Raw genomic sequence first — 22,737 nt, 5'->3', positions numbered from 1 at the left:
TTATTGCAAACAGTATTCAGTATACTGTACATATTTTATTTAGCTGACAAGCTCCAAAAATCATTGGACGGGCGGTTGGTGTCATTTTTCCCAGAAAAATTTCATATTCAGATCTTTCATCTTCTCTTGATAAACTCTGTCAAAATACTCACTCTGGGCTACAGTGAAATGGTTCTTCCAGTCTCCAGAGATTCCTGCAAGAAACATGGAAATGATGCGACAGTCTGGAGACCATATGATATAAAATATACAATTGAAAGGAACAGGAAAAAAAAAACTATTTGCAGCTAAGGGGAGGAGGTATTTCAAGAAGCAAAACATTCAATATCCTACAAGTGTCTTTTTTTAAATAAATCAGTTCTGTAATACTAGATAATACTTACGGCATTAAAAAAAGTCAATGCTGTTTTGAATGCGTTTTAACTAAGCATCCTTTGGTTGCTATAAAAGGATTTAGGACACCTCCTGAGCAATACAAAATATTTGGCAACATATCATCACAAATAGGAAGGTGTGCAGTGTTCTCAGCAGGAGACTATTTGAGCTGCAATTTGTAACAATAGACAATGTTACCTTAGTAATATAAGGTTACATTGTATTTGAGGCATACCACTGACTGAAGGACTGATTCAGTGTCGGCCATTACGTGAACCCAGAGAGGAGGATATCCACTGATCGATAACAGAACAGATAGATCGGCATCTTAGGTCATTAGTTTTTATTTAAGATTATCAAATGCTGTACATGCAATACTAAAAACAAAAACGGGCTGCAAGTACAGTAATGCTGCTTTCAGTCCTGTTTTACAAGCTCCCACTCTTCAGTAATATTAACTGATCCCAATTGTTGTTCTCTACGTCTATCAATACTACATCACTGAAGGCTGTTTACTGGCCGTAAACAAAAATACTATACAGTATATGCCCCACTCAACCTGTAATGCCACTCACTCTACCAAGGGCATTTAACCTCTATTTATTTGGGTGGGAAAGAAAAAAGGTCAAAGTTAACTAAAATAAACTTGTTGACCCAATCTTGCTTCATTATTTGCACATGCACACATGATATTTGCTATTAAATCAGTTCAAGGGAAACAATTGTTTATCTCCCTTGGAACACTAACAGGACATTCTACCCAGAAATGCTTTAGCTTTAGGAATGATGCGAATTATAGTGCAACACCAACAAGAGACTTCCAAATAGATATAGTCATATAATTACACTACATTTTCTGCCAATTTCTTACAACTATCGTATCTGAATGAATTACTGGGCAGCAAATTAAACATAAAGATAATGTATAATAAGTATATTAATTACCTTTGCGAAACCATGAACCTTTTTTATGGTTTAACATTTCTTGTGGGAGGAGACTGTAGTTGGACATCTTGTTTTCCTTCATGGATTGAAATGAGGAATGTTTCACAACCAAGTCAATTGCTGCATCATCTAATTCCTTTCCCAGGAATTCGCAGATTTTCACCACACTACCTCGCAGGTCCTGCAGAACACCAAGCAAGTAGAGCACATATCCATTATACATTTACATAGCACAACGTAGATAGTACCTGCATATTACAAAATGTGTGAGAATTTGCTTTTTATACAGTACTATCAACAAACTGCAAACATATTTGTATTGCTATGGTACCATTAGTAATGTAAACTTGCTCATTTACCATGACACGATCGCTAAAATATTTAATGCAATAAAAAATATTATAGGCTAAAGCAGTAAAATTCCGGGCATTACTAAAATCCCTGTTCTCTGATTGGTCAGAATTCCGGGCATTATTCATTCAGTAATGCCTGGAATTTTTGGCAACTTGCCAACTCACCTCTAAGCAGAGATGTAGGGGCTCGCGCTGAGAAAAAACCCGGCAAGTTTAAAACTGAACTGCAGCACCTCAGCTCCTCTCCTCACTGAGCACACAGAACACAGAAGCACAAGCAGCCTCTCCCCCTCTCTCTCATAGCTGCTGGTGCTGTCAGAAGCTGCCTTGTCCCAAATGGTAACTTTGTTGCTTGCAACAAAGTAATATTTCTCACCACATCTATTGCCTGTGCTACTGTAAGGTAATTTGTATTTCTTTTTATTTAGTTGTAGTTAATATCACAGTCCCCCCTCTTCTCTCCCACATCTCCCCTCCACCCACCTCTCCCCATCCATTCCCCCCGATTCTCCCCCTCACCCCTCTCTTTTCTCCCCCTCACCCCTCTCTTTTCTCCCCTCACCTCTCTCTTTTCTCCCTTCACTTCTCTTTTCTCTCCCCCTCACCTCTCTCTCACTCCCCCCCTTACCTCTCTCTCCCCAACACCTCTCTATCCCCCCTCACCTCTCTCCCCCCCTCACCTCTCTCTCCCCCCTCACCTCTCTCTCCCCACTCACCTCTCTCTTCCACCCTCACCTCCCTCTTCAACCCCCTCACCTCCCTCTTTGCCCTCTCACCTCCCTCTTCCCCCCCTCACCTCTCTCTCCCCCCCACCACTTCTCTCTTCCCCCCTCCTTCGCCTCTCTCTTTCCCCCCTCCTTCACCTCTCTCCCCCCTACACCTCTCTCCTCCCTCCCCTAAACCTCTCTCTATCCCACCCCTCAGCCCTCTCATCTTCTTCTTTACTTCTTTTTCCTACACAGGCATATGCACTAATAAAAATCAATGACTACAAAAATGTATCTTTTTTATGAAAAATTAAATTAATAAAATAAAATAAAAAATAAGCCTACGTTTAGCCTATAATAGTAATAATCCCCTCAGAACAGGGCATTACTGGCCAATAATGCCCTGGCTGGGTTAAAGTCCCTCGGCTTCGCCTCGGGCATTATTGGCCAGTAATACAAAGTTCAGAGGGGATTATTACTTAATTATTTTAACATTTCATATTGTTAAAAAAAATCACTTCTTTTATGTGCACATATTATATTCAATAAGGCTATTGAACAGTGAGGACAATGATAAATAATCAACATCTACAAATATTCAGTAAATAAACTTCTAACCGCTAAGTCAATAGAAACGAAATGCAAAGCTTGAGTGTGAGGCAGAAAATATGACAATGTACACTACAATTACTAAATGTTATACAGACAGAAATCGCTATATCATACTGGCTCCAAGAATGCCCGCAAATCAACTTTTTATGCATCTTCATATCTATGGAAATATTTGCATTAATGATCTAAACAAGTTGGTTGTATCACGCAGAATTTTGGCATTTTCCCCGATGGGAGTAAAATAAAATATATTCATATTTTAACAGTAACATACATGTTTCATGGTGATCAAGTCCTTGGGCAACCTCGGTACAACTGAAAAATCCTCCTTCTTCTCAGAAGGTTACCCATTCACCAAAAGGTGCAATCATTAAACAATTACTGTAGTTTAAAGGTCAGAATAATGAGCTGAAATGCTCCCTAACAGAAGCTCCAGATTTTTGAAGGGAAGAACTGTTTTAATTGTCTATGATTTCCCTGTACATTATGGAGTATATCCAGGTTGTGCATCCCCAGCCTTACAGAGGTGTAACTATTTTCTGTCCGTCAGATCTGGCATAAATAGCGGTCAATAAAATACAAACCAAATTTGTTTTTGAGGAGGCTTAAAAAGGTGATTGTGGCCCTAGATGCACCAGACTTTCACACTTTGGTAATCTATGTATATTGAAGCATAGCAATGAGAAGGTGAGGCAACAGGAAGCTGTACTGTAGCTGTTTGCCAGGCAAACATTTGTGAGTATAAGTCTACCTGGGAAACATACTAAAGAGAAGAGGTAAAACTTACTGTTATATGTAGTAAGATCCTTACTGTTACCAGTGTCCATCTATATCAAAAGGCATGCTCCATGTGATCCTGCTTATAATATCTATCCCAAAGTTAGTACAATTGATTCTATGTGTTATACAAATCACATAGAATGACTGATAGTTACTAAGCTGTGCTAGTTCATAAGACATATTTCAGCTTTTCTTAGTAAATATGGCCCCTTATGGCTCGTTCAAGTTTATGGGGTGTAAGGTGTCTTATGGAATGGCACTTCTTAGTAAATGTGACACAATAAATGTTTGAACGAAAACACTAATATAACCTCTGCAATAACCAGACTGTAAAATATTTATTAAGAACCATAAACATTTCTTATTAAGCATTTCCCTGCGTTTACCTGCTGGAGTTCCTCATATGTGATGAAGAAAACATTCCTATTGTCCTTCATTTGCATCCACCCTTTGACATGGTCAAACCAAGTGCCATACAGAACTGAAAAAAACCCCAGGAAGAAATGAAAAAAAGTCACAATGCAAATATATTATTCCACAAGGAACAAAAGTATTGCAAATTAAAAAAAAGAAGAAGATATAGGTTTCCATGAATATCAACCAAGCGCCGGCACCAATTCTCCAAGGTTGCAAGAAAAAGACATAGGGCACTTCTATGCAAAAAACGGAAAGAGGGCTCCTATTCATTATGCTGTAATGCAGCTGATCACACCAATAGCAACCGAAAAAGCCCATTGACGGCAGTGGGAGTTTTCATCCGATAACCGCGTAATCAGCCGCTTCAGAGCATATTGAATCATCCACTAAAAGTTCAAAAATAATATACTAGCTTAAACATAATAATATAATAATAGCAGACAAGATAAAACAATTTTTGGGAGTACATTTGATGTAACCTCGTTGTTCCTCGGAGGCTTCTGTTGCTGTGACGTCAGGCGTTGGAAAGCACCGCGCTGCGGAGCTCTTGTTGCCAGCAGAGCCAGATGCTGGAGCGTGAGCAACACACGGAGCTCTATTTCTAAGGCCTCGCTCAGGGTGAGAGCTTGTTCTTAATCAAAACAATGAAACTCAATCCACCCTGTCCATACTGCGCACGCATGCACGTGAGCGTGGAGAGGCGCAATGCTTGCAGAGACAATTTTTTTGTATTTGTCACGCTTGCCCTGGTCACGTGCGCAGTTCAGCTGGTTAGGGTGAACCGGTCGAGTGACATCATGGTCACTTCCCCCATGCACGCAACAAGCTGGCCAGGAATCTCCTGAGCAACATGAGCGCCTGACGTCACGGTGCTTGAGCGCCAGTGCGCTCACTTTTACCCTGGACGAGGCCTAAGAAATTTTGTGCGCTATATGCTCTTTTTATGCTGACGACATGTGAGTGTAAAAACTATTGCGAATGCCGATATGAAATGTTGTAATTGCACAGAATAACACTTAGCGTTCGCCTGCGCTTTTTTTTCTTTTTTGTTTTTAAAGTGAAACTTCTATGCTGGCACCTACCAAATGAAAATTTTTACACGGAGTAAATCGCCTTGTTGCAGTCCCGGAAATGACGTCACTGCTGGCAGAAGAGGCCATTACGGCAACTTGCGCACATGTGGAGGTCTCCCACACTCGGCGCGCAGGAGCCATTGCCGACGGCTTGGCATGCCTGCGCAGTAGGCACCGTGTCCTGGGCGCACCTGCACAGTAGACACCCGCACCGCACGCACCACAGGCGCAGCACGCACATATTTGCACACGCAGACACAGGGACACACACGTATACACACACACACAGAGATGCCTGCGCAGTAGCTACCAACACACACACACACAAGGAATTCAGTTACTATACATATAGAAGTACAAATAGGTAAAACAGGGGTGTGTGCCTCGCATGTGCGTTCTAACTCAAACTTATTTGCGTTTTGTCACTGAAATTCTGTCTTCATTTTGAATTAAAAAGATCACCATCACAAATCCAATTTCTGCGACAAAAAAGTTACAAAACACAAGGAAGTTTCACTTAAATTGCACGGGCTCGGCACACACACTTTTTTTTAATGAATATCCAGGGTGAGACCGCAATCAGCTTACGAGGAGAAGCAGCTGCAGGAGTTAAACATGGATAGTTCTTAACTAGAGCCAGCATTACACTGCACTATATCATTATTTGTATTAGCCTGAGTTCACATGATTATTAAGTTACCAATCTACTCAGCACACTTTTCACCATCCCCTTTCACACACACAAACGCACACAACAAGCACTCCAAGATCCAAAGGTGAAATGCATTCCTCACCTTTGAATCTTGGAATGCCTGGCCTGTTTTCTTATATCAGATGTGCTGCCTTGCTGACACCTGGACGGTCTTCACCCTATCACCACCTTTATTTACGCATATGCGAGTGCCTGGTTTTCTAAATATATATATTCACCGTGCTTCTCCGTGTAGGGAGCATGTTGCTGGCGAAAAAATAGGCCATACATATGGGAAAAAACAGAAAGTGAATCCCTGCGATTCTCCCATTGGGCTAACAATAAATGGGGAAATAAATATATATAGTGAAACCTAAGTCTGTAAGACAAACGAGACTTTTGGTTGCATGTATTGATCAAATAATGACAAGCCTGCTAACCAACATCAAGGAAAGCCTCAATAACAGGTCCCTATGCTAAATTCATACAAATGTTTGTGAATTCTGTTAAATATAATATATATATATAATAAAATAAAAATATTAAACCCCCACCCTCCAATGCAATTTAAAGACACCCACCCTCCCATGCATATTATAAAGACCCCCACTTCCCCAATACATATTAAAAAGACCCCACCTCCCAATACATATTAAAATAAAAACACCCCCCAATACAAGTATAAGACCTCCACCTCCCAAATACATATTTTTTAAAAGCCCACCCCCAATACATATAAAAAAAGATTCCCATCCCAATACATATTAAAAAGACCCCCACAATGCATATAAAAAAAATTACCTTGTGGATGATCAGGCCGGGTCCAGTGGATGATGGGTCCGGCAGCCGGCACTGCAAGTTGGGCTCGACCTCTTGCCAGGCCCGGCATCCGGTGATCTTGCGGCCATACCCTGACTCTCCTCTCAGCATCAGCCTGCATGTCTCTATCCCTCTGTCCCACGCTGAGCTTCCGACAGGCCTCCCTCTCATGCCGTTACATGCCGGAAGCAGAGAGCGCTGACGACAGAGCGTTCCGGTGCGCCAACGTCAGAGAGGCCCATCAGCATGTGAAAGAGGGATAGAGTCATGCAGGCTGCTGCTAAGGGAGAGCCGGGGCAAGAGGACCAGCAGATGGGCATGGCCAGAGGTTGGGCCCAACTGACACACCGGGCCCGGGATGCCAACCCCGGCAGACCCACCCTGTTGGTGGCCCTGAGTAGAATATAAGCTTTTTATGATAGGTTACTTCCTTCACCTGAACTTTAGCACCAGACCGCTTACAGGTTTCCCAGGCCTAGTTGTTGACTGGGGGAGGGTTGTTCGTTGGAGTGGGGGCATCTCTTTGAGCATCTTAGCAACCATAATGTGTGTATATCAGAATTCTGTTGTGTGGTTCTCTTCATCTCACTGACTCACCGTCTCCTTGCAAAAAGTTTTCTAAGAACAGCTGGAAGTTTTCAGTATTGTTGTAGAGGGAGAGTATCTTGGCAAAATAAAACAGAGACACAAAGACATCCTTCGGGTTCCTCATTGTGTAAATGATCTGAAAGATTATCACAAAATATTTGCAGCTATATGTGGATCATTCTAGTTTGGGTAATGGTAATCAAACACCTACCAAGTCTTTTGCAATAGACAGTACCACTGTTTCTAAATGGCACTTTGGTGACTGCTACCCTTAGAAGGATATGCAAAATGTCCACATTTCAACAATGTATGAAACACATTTGCCCCAACTTTTCACCACAAACTCCTTGTTCATGTGTATGTGGTCATAAGTAGTGTAGTTATAGGAGAGGTTTCATGATGCATATATTATTATAATTAAATACATCAAAAGGACAATTTTTTTTGTTTACTGTTCCAAATAATTATTTTACCTCTTAGGTGTCTACCAAAGGAATACAAAAATACCCATATGTGTCTGCACTCAAAATTTAATAAAATTTAACTTTTCTTTTATACACTTGTCACTATTATGGAGTATAGTAATCAGAGGACTCACACTCAATCGGTTATGACTATTGGTTATTATTGTTTATATAATGTAATTGAACTTGATTCCATGAAGCTTTGCAATAAATGTTCTATTATTTTTGTTATAAAATATTTTAAGGATACGGTATTACTGCCTTGTATATTTTGGCATCAAACACTGTTTCACTTTCTGTGTACTGGAGGTCAATTCATTCCTATATATCGTAGCTTTTTGCTATCCTTAAACGTTATAACCAAATAATGCGTAGAAGGTATCGTTTATTTCTAACATCATTCTACTACCCCTATAAAATTGGGATTTAGAATCTAGAATAATGTTAATTCTTGCAATTTCCCTCTAATTAATAAACAATGTTAATAAATGTGTAAATAGGTGCTACCAATTAAACAAACCCTGCTTAGTGAAGGAAACCTCAAACTAGTATATCACAGTAATTAACATAAATGGTGTGTGAGTGTAATGGAAAAAAAAGGAAGAAAATCAGGTCAAATCTAACAGAAAAGGAGAAAGTAAAGAAAAAGCCATGTAAACGAAATTCTAAAATATATCCTATTGATAAGATATAAAATAAAAAAAAACATAAATGCACTTGGTGCTGAGATCCATACAGCAGGCCAAGTATAGATGTAATTCATTAATCAAATTAAGAGGACTATGGTCAATAAGTGACCATTGGGCCACAGATAAAACAATCTGGCATCCGCACTGCTCACTCAACTGAAACAGCCCTCACTAAAATAACTAATGACCTCCATGCTGCCAAAGACAGGGGTCATTACACTCTGCTCATATTATTTGACCTCTCTGCAGCATTTGATAATGTGGACGACCCTCTTCTCCTTCACATTCTCCATGCTGTTGGTATTTGTAACAAAGCTATATCCTGGATCTCCTCTTACCTCTCCCATCCTACTTTCAGTGTCTCTTTTGCTTACACCTCTTCCTCTTTTATCAATCTCTTTGTGGGGGTACCCCAGGATTCTGTCCTGGAACCTCTTCACCTTTCTCTTTACACACTCTGTCTAGGTGACCTAATCAAATCTCTTGGGTTCAAATATCCCCTCTATTCTGATGACACAAATTTACTTTTCAACCTCTGACCTTGCAACTGCTGTACAGACCAAAGTTTCTGAATGTATCCCCGCTATATCATCCTGGATGGCCCTCCACCGACTTAATCTTAACATGTCAAAAATTAGCTCCTCATATCTCCCCCAAACCTGGCCCTACTATATTACTGTTGGAAGAACTATCATAAACCCAGAAGCACAAGCACGCTGCCTGGGGGTCACAATCAACTCCTCTTGCATTCAAAAAGGTAGCTAAAACCTGTCATTTCCCCCCCACAATATTACAAAAATATGCCCTTTCCTCTGCTGCTCGACTGCTAAAACTCTGACACAGGCCATCATTCTCTCCCATCTCGACTACTCTCTGCTATCCGGCCTTCCTGTCTCTCATCTGTCTCCCATACAATCTACCCTAAATGCTGCAGCCAGAATCACTCTACTCTTTCCTAGATCTGCTGAAATCCCTCTTCTGCTTCCAGTCAAATCCCGTATCACACACTCAATTCTCCTACTTACTTTTAAAGCGTTACACTCTTCTGCCCCTCCTTATAGCTCAGCATTAATCTCTCGCTATACACCATCCCAACTCTTGCTTTCTACTCAAGGATGTCTTCAATCTACCCTTTTGTGTCTAAAGCCCTATCCGACCTCTCTCACTGACTGCCCCACACCTCTGGAATGCTCTTCCCCTCAATATCCAACTAGCACCTCTCTATCCACCTTTAAGACCCATCTTAAAACACATCTCCTTAACGAAGCACATGAGTAGCTCCGTGGCTGATACTTTACACCTCATACATAAACCTTGGCCCCTTGGAGATGCACTTATGAGAACACCTTCCTACTGTCTCTGTACGTTCTTCCTACTTACCAATTCGATTGTAAGCTCTTCGGGGCAGGTGCTCCTCTTCAGAGCCTGATTTAACCCCTGCTGGTTATAAGACTCCCTTGTCAGAGACAAACTTGCTTTTCCCTGATTCCTCTGCAGTACCTCTATAACCACTGCGGATGTTCAATCTCCCACTTCAGAGACAAGCATATTTTTCCCTGACTCCTCTACAGTGCTTGCTTAAATCCCTTCTGCTTCAAAAAACTAAATTTAAAAAAAAACAAGGCTATCTTTCTCTGACTCTTCTGCAGTGTCTGGTGCAACCACTGCTCCAGTAGTTCTAAAGACTCGATTTCACAGATCAGCACTGTTCCTATTGTTTTCTGTTATGTGATTCCCCCCAATATGTGATATATCCATTACTGATTCTAAGGCCCCCGTTCAAAAAACAGGTTCTGCTTTTTCTCATTTCCCTGGTGTTTTTTTAAATATCTCTATTGCTAATTTCAAAGTTCCTACTTTAAAGACACATTCACTTTTCACTGGTTTTCCTGGGGTGTTTGGTTTCCCTATTTCTGCTGCAGCTTAAAGACAAGATTGTCTCTCACTGACTCCTGTGAACAGCCCGAGATACCCATTTCTGATTCTACACGCGATGGGTACAGGAAACATACAGAAGTTTTGAGCAGTAAGTGTGAGCATGGTACCACTGATGTATCAGAACTTCCCAAGGTAAAGAGGAAGAAAAAGAAGAAGAAAGATGGTTATCAGGTTACTGTGGAAGTTGAAGTAATTAAAGATCACCCTGCAATTTCAGGAAAACACGTGTTACAAGGGAACCGAGATATGCCGCAGCCTAGAGTGGCTAGCAGAATCGTCCCAGGAGTGGTGGCAACGGAAAAGGTTGCTCAAAAGAAAGATGACACCTTTATTTATTACATTTGTGTAGACACACAAATACATACACACACACACATACATACACATGCATACATACTGTATATACACACACACACATATACATACATTCAGCGCCGGTAGCGGTGCGAAAAGATGAATTTCCCCATCTTCGCCGCTGTCTGTCGGCTTCCCGCCCCCTGCCGTGCATGCGCGCGGCGCCATTATAGAAAGGCTGACTAACGTCAGCCAACTAAAATTCTGCGCGCATGCACGTGTAGCGCGTGCCCAGCACTATATAACAGCCCTAAGAATGCCTTAGTGCAGACATTTCAATCTGCATAGAATTAGACTGATTGCCTCTGGGGACGATTGGATAAAGAGGAAAAAAGCTAAGGCTGAGGCACAGAAATGTCTGTCTGCAGCAATTGCTAAGGTGTATGTTTGGTGAAAGCAAAACCAAGGATGCAATTAGCACTGGAAAAAGCAGAGGGCACCATGGAAAAGGAAAGAGGCAACACCCTATATTTTCAGTTGGAACTTTCTAAAATCAGAGCAGACTCTGAAAGAAAGAATAGAAGCATCCCAACACTTCAGAGATACTACAGAGCCCTTATCGAAGGAAGGATGGAGAGAGAGTTATCTGTGCAAATGCTCCGCAGCTGTCATCATTCAAGCTATTGTAGCATCTTTACCCCACCCTATGTAAGATTGGGTCGCCACCTGCATGTTCCATGGTGCTGTGCATACCTGTTAGTAATCTAGGAGGCTCTGAGTTGCTTCACGATGGTGTGGGGAGAATCAGGACAGGCTTTAAGAGTGCTTCGTTCTCATATGGTCTCATATGATCCATGCTGACAACTTCTTATTGTCTGGACAGTTAGCCACACACGGAGATGGTTCACCTGCGCTTTATATGTACGCAACAGGTCAGACAGACTGTACAGCCCTCCTTTAGGGATAAGGTCTTGCAGGCCCCCTCCAGCTCCTTATCCCTGATGGTGCTAAGGATATCACACACTTCCACTCCTCAGAGGAAGGGAAGACAGACTGACTTCTGGGAGGGTGCCAGTATCCCAGGGGATGGGATTGTAACCTTGCCCCATAACAGGGCTGGTCTGATACTGACAGGCATCACATCTAAACATGTGACTCAGCCAGTATCCTCCCCCAGGCTGACACTCTCTGGTTGTTGCTAGGCCCGCCCTTGGATACACTTACTGCATCCAAAGCTGCAAAAGCAAACAGGTCCGACATGAGGAATCAACCCCTCCAGTGCCTGACCCTAGCAGGACTTATACTGTTAGGGCCCAGAGGAATAGGTAGTGGCCAGAGACTATGATACACTATCTATAGAGGTGTAACACAGTTCTCCCCCCCCCCCCCCTGGAAGATGTACTACTGGTTACAGCTGTTTGTGGTGCGGTCATACCTGTGAGGGTCCAGGAGAGCTGAGTGGTCCATGATGGTGTGGGGAACAGGACAGGCTTTTGTAGATCTAGTGGGCTCCAGGATTTCCAGAGTCAGTCCCCCACTAGGGCACATTCCATCCATACCCCTACCCAATAGACTGATAGCTCAGGCAGGGCTATATAAAAAGGGATGATTTATTGTACCAGCCACTGCTAGCAGTACAGTGTATGCATGAGGATTGATCTGGGTCCCCAGACCTCTGGATGGTGCCTTGGCTCTCTGGTAGACTTGAGGCCTATAATATCTCTTGCTCAGTCAGCCCATGAGGGACTGACTGCATGTCTCACTCTCAGCCATGAGGAGCTGAGCTTCTTGCTTCCTCACCCCAGGAGGGTGGGAGCTGAACTACTTATAATTTAGCACTTCCTCTCTGATGCTCTAGAAGGGGAGGGCACAAGGTCTGCACCATGATTGGTTATACACAGACCCTTGGGGCACCACCTCTTCTGTCACTCCGAGGGTCAGCATGAGGGGGAGGTCAAAGTCCTAGGGTAGCCTGCCACAGCCTGTAGCTACAAAGGACTTACGTGACAGGAAGCAGAGAGGCAGTCTGGTCAAGCCATGGCTACAGGGGATTAAAAATTTGACAGCTTTGTCGCTGGAATAAAGTAGCCTACATTCTTCAGTCGAGTTGTAGAATGCAACAACAAAGAAAGAAGTATGAACATTTGAAGCAATGTGTGATTGTACTCCAGTCAAATGTTAGAAAGTTTCAGCAAGAAAGACGCTACAGAAATATGAAGAAAGATGCTTGTATGATTCCATCCGGATACAGATCCTGCGTCATAACGAAACAAGCTGGGCGTTCCTATAGGCACATTTGCAATGCTGTCTCAGTGCTACAGTCTGCTTTCCACAAGATGCTGGAAAGAAGAACCAAGTGACGACTGAACAGTGTACAGTAATTCAGATCCAGTCATTCTACAGTGCCCACGTGATCCAAACAAGATTCGTTATTATGAAAGCCACCGCCATCAAGATTCAGTCTGCGACTAGAATGAAACAGAGTTGTAACCGCTATAATATGATGAGAAAGGCATCACTGGTAATTCAGCTGTGTTTTCGTCTGAATAAAATAATAAACCGAAAAAGAGAGATGCCACGGGATACAGTCAGAGCTGATAAGAGCGCCTCCAATGTTGAGCTGCTGGAGATCAATGCTGCTGAGTCAGATGCAGATGCTCACGCCAGTAACAATGAAAAGATAATAACACGATGCCTGGGAAAATTTGCTGTCAAACCAATGGAAGATGAGGTTGAGCGAGAAGTCCTCTGCTGGGTGTGACAGAGTCACTGACTCGGTAGGCTGGAACAGTGAATTGAGAGACACTGCAGCCAGTCCACAGAGCGTTAGGCCTTGCCCCCGCTGCCTACTACAGCATCCGCTGTGGCGGACGCTGCGCACGAGAGCCCTCCCCGCAATGGCGTCAGGCCCGCTGCAAGGTGGGGCCGCAGCGCTCGCGCGAGTGCTACTCCTGCTCTCAATAGAATTGAGAGCAGGACTCGCGTCGAGCGATTAGGCACGCCCCCGGCGGTTCAGCCAATGAGGGCAAACCTGCCAGGTGACGTCATGGCCGCGCCCCCGTCACTCCTCCGCCACGCCCCCCCCCCCCGGTCTCTGCTCATGCAGTGAGCTGCAGACCGGGGAATCGGCTGAACGCGCCGCCAAAAGCGCGGGCGCGCGTTACAGCGTCGTGACCGGGGCCTTAGCCTTAATCTCCTCAGAGACAGAGCAGCAGCTGAAATCTGATTAATCAGGGGCTGGGCTCCTCAGTGAAACAAGTGTTTTAAAAGAAAAAGGAAGCTGCTATACAGAGAGACTGCTTTATTCCACAGAGAGAGGGGAAGTGAAAGTTCTCCCAGCCGGGGAGAGTCTGGCTGTATTGGACCCTACGACAGAAAGAAGCAGGCCTGAAGGGTCCAGCTGTGAATCACAACTGGATAAATACAAGGACTGACAGATAAGCAAAAACCCTTTATTGTTCTGTGCAGAGACTGTGTTACTTTGTTCCATATGCCAGGACATGTTTTGGCTTGGGAACCAGCTAGCTGGCCATGCAGTTAGGTAGGGCAAAAGCTGTGGTGTAGTTAGCTTTCCCTAAAGGGAATAGGTGTTAATTTCCTATGTTTAATTATGATTTAATGGGACAGTACCCATTATGTTTATTTGTTTGTGGTTAATAAACAACTACAGTTAAAACTTTACACAGCGTCTAGCGTCTTACTGACCCTGCCGCAAGGCCGTCCTGCCACATGGGGTAAGGATGATAATTTCCTCACTGATTCCTGTGAAGAGCCTGATGTACTCATTACTGATTCCCATGTCCCCACTGTAATGACAAACGCACCTCTCTTGGATTTCCCTGCAGCGCCTGATCTACCCATTGCTGATTCCTATGCTCCCGCTGTGAAGCCTAGCGCCCTTCCATCTGATTACTAATCAGAATCTGATGCATCCTCTGCTTATTCTCTGACCCCCACTGCAAACACAAGTATTCTGCACACTGATTCTCTAGCAGCGCCTGATGTACCCATTGTTGAGTTACAGTTCCCTTTCTGTTCCTGCAAATAAATGTTTTCACCATATACTCCCTTTGTGGCTGTTGACTCCATAATTGAACTACATATTGATCCATAAGTACAGTATTCTGTTTGTGTGTGTTATTATTCCTAGACAGCTGAGGAGATACCAACCCTTTTTAGGTGGAGACATTGTTAACATGGGAACTTCTTCCCTAGTTCACCATCCATAGGAAGACCAACTCAGAACATTTTTGTAAGATCAAGCATCACAAAAGGTAAAAGATCAAAGGTAAAAGGCTTTGCCACACCTCATCCCCCATGTCACAGGTGGGGTACACATACATAGCCCTACATATAGTGTGGTGGTTAAGAGAAAATCCAATTAAATGTAATGAAATAAACTGTTATCAAAACTCTTTTTCAAACATACAAATAACGATACAGCATTTATTGTTGTCACAATTACTTTTTTCTCCCAACAGTTTACCTACCTTAGCTTTGGAGGTGAAGAAAGACTTAGAAAAAATGTGGAATGGTAGGTGGGAACAAAGGACCCTTGGGGAAAGCACATCCTTGATTTGGGATTGTCCATCTCTTGTTTCATACCATGGAGATCTCTCCCAGTTTGGTACACTGTTGCACCAAGTGGGGTCTCCTTGACATTTGATGAGATTCAAAATCTCTAGCATCCAATTTGTACCTGCAAGAGAGAGGGAATGATATGTGGAAGAAACAGAGTCCGTGCTAATTTTTATGTAAAGCAATCTGTTAAGAACTTTTATTATTGCTGCAGCTACAAGCAAGGGTAACATTTACATACAATCAAACACCTCTGTCTGATCTAACATAAATGCACAGAGATTTTAGCCTTAAGCAGTCATATTTTATACTCTGAGCAAGGAGGCGTGCATGCATCATTTCTGAGTGTCAGTTTTACATTGGGTGAGGGGTGAGCAAACTTTTTATGCTGAGCCCCCCTTTTCATCCATGAAATTTTTCGGCCCCCCCTGCCTGATGTAATAAAAATCACATGAAAAAAACTTTATTAAAAGGTATACAATGTAAATACTGTACAAATATGTGTAAATACTTACATATTTCAACAGCTCGCTCTTGCAAAATTAGGCTGCGTCCACGCTGCCCCTGAGAGCGGTGACATCACCAACTCTCCAAGCATGAGCACAGGGTGTCCTGCATAATTTTTCAAGCACGAGTGGGGAGGACGTGGATCGGGCTATTTGTGTATGTGTCTGTGTGTGGCTGTGTGTGTGTGTATTGACTGCTGCTGAGCGTGCTTCAAAGTCAATTTTGTTTGTCTCTTCAAGCGCCAAGCTTAAGAGAGCATACGTGCACAAAGGCAATCCTTTTGGGGGGCATTAATCCACCTTTTTGCTACCTCCCTTACCTCTCTCCCCCTTCCCCTCCCTTTTTTTTTCCTTCTCCGATTTGCCTTCTTATTCTCCCTGCTCTTTTGCATGCTGTCATCCAAACTCCTACCTACAGTATTATGTATTATATATTTATTTTTTTAAATTTTCAATGTTGTGTTGTCACTTTTTTTTAAAATTATTTCTGTACATTCATAGTAGGATTGATATAGTGGCAGCCTACCTTTTCACTTGCAGAGGATCCCAGATAAGCAGGTTGCCAGCGGAGGAGAGCAGAACCACAGCGCTATTGCAGGGCAGACACCGGAAGGAGGGGTGTTTGACATAACAGTGCTAGGGTGTGTTCCTCCCCCGTACCTCCGAAGCCCCAGTGTGTGCACACACCATCACATGGCCACCACCTGCACTATCCTGTTCGGCCGCCCACGCACATCTTCTTGGTAGGCTACACAGATTTTTCGCCCTCCCACACACAGTGTCTGGCCGCCCGCACCTGGTTTCGCCACACGCCACCCCTAAATAATCTTGCGCCCCCTCAAGGGGGCACACCCCAGTTTGCACACCGCTGCATTCAACTCACAACACCTACACACACATACACACACAATCACAACACAGACCCAGCACACATACTCAATCACAACACACACCGAGAACACACAGATCACAACCAACACAGACACAACACACAATCACAACACGCACAATCACAACCAACACAGACAAAACACACACTCAATCACAACCAACACAGACACAACACACACATACACACAGACAGACACAACACACACAGCACACTCAAACACAACCAACATAGACACCCCCCCCCCCCCAGTTTGCGCACCGCTGCTTTACAACATTGGGCATATTTCTTCTTATCTTGCTTTGACATAGTTACCGGTTATTCATTTTGCTATATTTTAGCAGACAAAGAAGAAAAAGAAAAAATATGATGCATGGCACACTCAACTCCCTCCTCCCTCTCTCCCAAGTTATACAGCTGCGCCAACTCTACAAGAGAGAGTTAACAGATAAGGAGGAGGCTAGGGGCCTAAAGGGGACTTTTAGCCAGAACAAAGAAACAGCAGTTTTTGCACTTTATAAGGTGAAGCAAAGTTTATAGAAAGAAAAGAAACATTCCTTTACTCACATACAGTTTCACTTCTACCCACAATGCACTGCCATACAAAGCAGAATTTTAGATTTTAGTTATAAGAAAACAAAAGTCTGATTATGGTAATACATTAAAAACGGATCTGAAAATTATTTATTTCCATAGATATCTAGCAGAAAGATATTTTCATTGCTTTCTAACCTTCTTCATCCACTTGTAGATTTTTCCTCTGCAATATTACAAAGATACGCCCTTTCCTCTGTTGCTTGACTGCTAAAACTCTTACACAGGCCCTCATTCTCTCCCGTCTCGGTTACTGTAACCTCCTCCTGTTTGGCCTTCCTGCCTCTCACCTGTCTCCTCTAAAATCTATCCTAAACGCTGCTGCCAGAATCACACTACAATTTCCAAAATCTGTCTCTGTCTCCCTGCTGAAATCCCTCTCCTGGCTTCCTATCAAATCCTGTATCATACACTCAATTTTCCTCATCTCTTTTAAAGCTTTACACTATTCTGCTCCTACTTACATCTCAGCCCTAATTTCTCACTATGCACCATCCCGACTTTGCGTTCTGCTCAAGGATGTCTTCTCTCAGACTCTTTCCCTTTTGTATTTAAAGCCCTCTCCCGCCTTAAACCTTTCTCACTGACTGCCCCACACCTCTGGAAAGCCCTTCCCCTCAATACATAACTAGCACCCTCTCTATCCACCTTTAAGACCCACCTTAAAACACACCTGCTTAACGAAGCATATGAGTAGCTTTGTGACTAACACTATACACCTGATACATAAAGCTTGGCCCCCTGCTGATGCACTTACCAGCCTTGCCCTCCTACTGTCTCTGTACGTTCTTCCTTCTTACCAATTAGATTGTAAGCTCTTCAGATCAGGGACTCCTTTTCCTAGATGTTACTTTTATGTCTGAAGCACTTCTTCCCATTATGTGTTATTTTTTCTTTATATGATTATCACGTGTATTACTGCTGTGAAGCGCTATGTACATTAATGGCGCTATATAAATAAAGACACATACATACATACATACATACATACATACATACATGCACTTCTGATATGTAGTCATGGTAGAGCAATGCTTGTGTATTATTGCTTAAATATGCAATCCAAGCAATATCCTACGTGTTTTTTTTTTTTTCAATAGTTCTGTAATATTAGATTATTTAATGTATATTTTTATTATTATTCAACTCAACTCCATTCTTAATGAGTTTTAATATACTGAGCTCCCTTTGATTTCTATAGCAGGTTTTAACACACTTTTCCAGCAGTGCAAGATACTTTATAATACTTTCCGGTTTTGTGATTTTTTGCTGCAAATATTCCCAGCAGTTTGAGCTGGAAACTGTAACAATAGATAATGTTACCTTAGTAATATAAGAATACATTGTATCTCCCTAGACTCATCCATGTAGATCAAGTACTGTAGGTTTTGTGTCTGGAAGACAGGCCTCCGACAACACCCGCAAAATTGTGGATATAATTGACCACATGCATCTCACTGGGTCCAAAGCAATGATTCTGAGCCTCGACGCAGAAAAAGCGTTCAACAGAATCAAGTGGTCTTTCCTTGACCAAACAATGCTGAGGTTTTGCTTCTGTGGCCCTTTTCTGGAGGGGGTCAGAGCCCTCTACCAAAATCCAACAGCGTATGTTAAACTTTCAGGTGGCTTCTCAGACCCAATAACAATCAGGAACGGGACCAGGCAAGGTTGCCCGCTATCTCCATTAACAATTGAACCACTGGCTGCCAAAATTAGAGAAGAAAAAAGTATCAAGGGGATCCAAATTGCTGAAAAGGAATATAAAATCTCCCTATTTGCCGATGATGTGATCCGGACCCTCGCAGACCCTAATTTCTCCCTCCCTAATCTTCAGAGGTTAATGACCCAATTTGGTTCAGTCTCTGACTATAAAGTTAACATGGATAAGTCAGAAGCCCTAAATATATCCCTCCCAGACCAGACGTGGAAACTCATACAATCCAATTATAAATACAAGTGGAGTTCCACCTGTATCAAATATCTTGGGGTTAAAATATCAAACTCCTATACTTCCCTCTACCAGTATAACTACCCCCCATTATTTGATCAGATTAAAAAAGACTTGGAAGCTTGGAAAAAACACAAAATTTCCTGGTTTGGGAGAATAGTCTCTGTTAAAATGAATGTTCTCCAAGATTACTGTATAACTTCCAAAACCTCCCCATAGTGGTGCCGCAGGCGGCTCTGAAGAATATCCAATCCCTTCTGCTCCAATTCATATGGAATGACAAGAGACCTAGGGTCCCAAGATCAGTGATGATTTCCTCAAGAGCGGGGGGGGTGGGGGTCCCCGATATGGTCAGGTACTATTTCGCGGCACAACTGAAGCAGGCTGTAGTTTGGAATTGCAACCCAGCCTCAGCCTGTTGGCTCGCAATTGAGACACACTATGCACGCCCCTAATCTCTTCAAGTGGCGTTATGGTCCCCAGGAGGAGGGGGTGGAGGACCACAGAGGTTTGACCTCTGGGCTATGGGAAGCACGTGGGATGCCTGGCTTAAAAGCAAAGGGAAGTATGTTCTGCTAGCCTCCCCTTCACAGCTCACCCCCATCTTTGGGAACCCCAATTTCCCACCAGGGTGCTCTCAAAGACAATTTGACCAGTTCCAAGTTCTTAGTATTAGGATGGTTGCCGATCTGCTGCAGAAGGGAGAGATCCTATCCTTTCAGGAACTAAAAGACAAACCCCAAACCCAAGACATGCACCTATTTAAGAACCTGCAAATCAGGCACTTCCTCCTCTCATTGTCCAAAAACTCCAAATTCCCCCCACTGACAAGGTTTGAGTCCCTATGCATTACAAACACCTACCAGAGGGGTCTAATCTCTGAGATATATAAGGGGATGGAGTCATCATTGGACCCACTGGCCCACGGTTACATGCAAAAATGGTCCCAGGAACTCGGCCTTCCAATAGACCAGGAGGACGTCTGGGAGCAAGCTGCTAAAACATCAATTTGCATAACAATACAAGAAAATATCTACAAAATTATATTCCAGTGGTACCTGACCCCGGCTAGGCTGAGCCAGGTCTACCCTGGCACTCCAGACCTGTGCTGGAGGGGATGTGGTCAAAAGGGGGACATGGCCCACATTTGGTGGTCATGTCCAGAGATTCAGAGATACTGGACTATGATCCAGACACTTATCTGCGTGACCTCGGGCTCACCTTCCCCTAGATCCCCTGACCTTTGTGCTGAGCAAACCCATAGAAGACCTGCCCCGCCATTATCCAGGCTGATTACGGCCATGCTCACAGCGGCCAGATGTTCGATCGCGGCAGCATGGAAAAAGATCAAAGCCCCTTCGAGAAACACAGTAACTAGAAGGATCAATGAGGTCATGTCCACGGAGAAGCTCACAGCCATGCTCCAAAAAAAATGCCACAGTTTTGGAACACATGGGACCCCTGGATAGGGAGATAAGGTATCCCCACTATGCCCAAACGGTCGGGAACAGAAACCGGATTCCCCCCCCCCCCCCCCGTCTGTATGTCTTCCATCCTCTTCCCCTCCTCCCCCCCTCTCTCTCTCTAAGGAAAACGGAAACATTTTATTGTTCACCATTTGGTTGCACTGCGTTATAATGTCATGGGCTCATGACATTACTGTATGTATATCTGTATGTGAACGTTACCAATAAAAAGATTGATACAAAAAGAATACATTGTAGCTGCATGTGTTACACTGACTGAAGGATTGATTGAAACTGAAAGGCAGCCATTAAGTAAACACTGGAAGCAGGATCGTTACTGATTGACCACGGTAGAATTATTCTATTGTTATCATAGGCAATTGGTTTTCAATAAAGGCAATCAAAGGCTATATATATATATATATATACAGTAGAGGCAACTCTTATTCGAACAAAAACCAGTGGCAATTCCCCCCAAAAAACAGGAAACACCCAGGTACATTCTGAATACATGCCTTAAACTTTCCTTAAACTAGCCCCAGCATTTCTGCATTGATTAATGGCCTATCAGATTAACTCAGGGGGTCCCTGGCAGTCCCATTCAAACTGAATTGGAATGCCAGGGATCCCTGCTGTGTTAATCCTATGGGTCGTTAGTCAATGCAGAAATGCCTTAAACGTGCCTCAAACTAGCCCAGAACATACCCAGCACATACCCAGCACATACCCAGAATGTAACCCGGCTAGTTTACGGCAAATGTTAGAATAAACGTTGCCTCTACTGTATATATTTTTTTTTTATTTAAGTGCCGCTTGGATTGACTCTTTTAGCATCTCGTAGGTATGTTAAACGACAGGCAGAATGTTTATGAATTACCTGATTTCGGGTAGGTAACATTGAAAACATCATCATCCAACACCTGGAATTCATTCTCTGCAAAATTGAGGTTCTCCTCAAAGTGTATGCCAGGAGCAAAATTGACCCCTTTATAAAGGAAGTACTCAATTGACATTTTCTATCTAAAAGAAGAAAAAAAAGAATTTAGATTTTTCAAGCTTCTTTTTCTATTAAATGAATATCTAATTTATGCAAAAGTGTATTGACTTTCTTAATAATCAGAAATGCTGCTTCTGATATCTTCCAATTCAGCTGACTTAATCTTACCAGTGTACACAGGATGACCTTTTACATACTTTCTTATAATATTACCTTTACTTATTTTTTTGCACTTTGTACTACATCATGAAGCTAAACATAGTGCCTGTACATAGTTACATAGTTACATAGTAGATGAGGTTGAAAAAAGACGTACGTCCATCAAGTTCAACCTATGCTAAATTTAGACAACGTGTCAATCCAATGTGGCAACAATGTCATGAAAGCATACGGTCTGAAATACAATGTTTGTTTCCCAATATGTTTTTTTATGTTATTAATAGAAAAGTAGGTTGAATGAAAGAGCACTGAAGATCATTCTCAACTTCTAGATAAACTGTTCTGTAATATTTCAAGGTTCGTCCTTAACTATTAATGAAAGGAGTCTGACCTTATCAGAAAGATCATGCATATTGACAACATCTACTGTACTAATCTCAAAAATAGACTTCTAACGTACTGAAACACACAGTAATGTTGTGATTGTGCCCCATATTATATTGTGATATCCATAAAAACATATCCCACATAATAGGGCAATATTTTGTATGTTTCAAGTTATATAACCAGTGGCTTAAAATTCCACCTCTTTTCTACATATACTACTATATTGGCAAGTATCCACCATGTAAATAACTATTGGGCGGGACTATAAATGAACAATCTCATTAATAAAAATACCTGCTGATGCTTCTTTTTACACTTACTGTACACTGTGTTTTCATCCTCACTGACCAAAAGGACTGTCCCTGATATCAAGGCAGCAAAAGCTTGTTGAATAAGATACTTTTTTCAATCCCATTTTTAAAAGGTTTATGCTGTGTGTATTCCATAGGTACATAGGGACGAGGCCCT

The 22,737-nt window shown here is 42.7% G+C and overlaps 1 protein-coding gene across 3 annotated transcripts in view; it reads right to left on the bottom strand.

Annotated features, from left to right (window-relative positions):
• Window positions 1-22,737, bottom strand: part of LOC142497485 (sulfotransferase 2B1-like) — a 38,551-nt gene continuing 15,814 nt past the window's right edge. For 2 of the 3 annotated variants that reach the window (XM_075605332.1, XM_075605331.1), the window contains exons 2-7: window positions 21,604-21,746; window positions 15,236-15,444; window positions 7,370-7,496; window positions 4,159-4,253; window positions 1,321-1,501; window positions 1-194 (exon numbers count right to left, since the gene is read on the bottom strand). In XM_075605332.1, the coding sequence (XP_075461447.1) occupies window positions 82-194; window positions 1,321-1,501; window positions 4,159-4,253; window positions 7,370-7,496; window positions 15,236-15,444; window positions 21,604-21,739 (861 nt within the window). In that variant the 5' untranslated portion in view covers window positions 21,740-21,746 and the 3' untranslated portion in view covers window positions 1-81. Of the gene's footprint in view, window positions 195-1,320; window positions 1,502-4,158; window positions 4,254-7,369; window positions 7,497-15,235; window positions 15,445-21,603; window positions 21,747-22,589; window positions 22,723-22,737 lie in introns of those variants that run through there. The other variant, XM_075605333.1, reaches the window with a different exon arrangement.

This window comes from Ascaphus truei, chromosome 6 (genome assembly GCF_040206685.1).
Source record: "Ascaphus truei isolate aAscTru1 chromosome 6, aAscTru1.hap1, whole genome shotgun sequence".
Classification (NCBI taxonomy): Eukaryota; Metazoa; Chordata; class Amphibia; order Anura; family Ascaphidae; genus Ascaphus; species Ascaphus truei.
The sequence above is the reverse complement of the archived record's forward strand: the minus strand, read 5'-3'. Positions and strand labels throughout refer to the sequence as shown.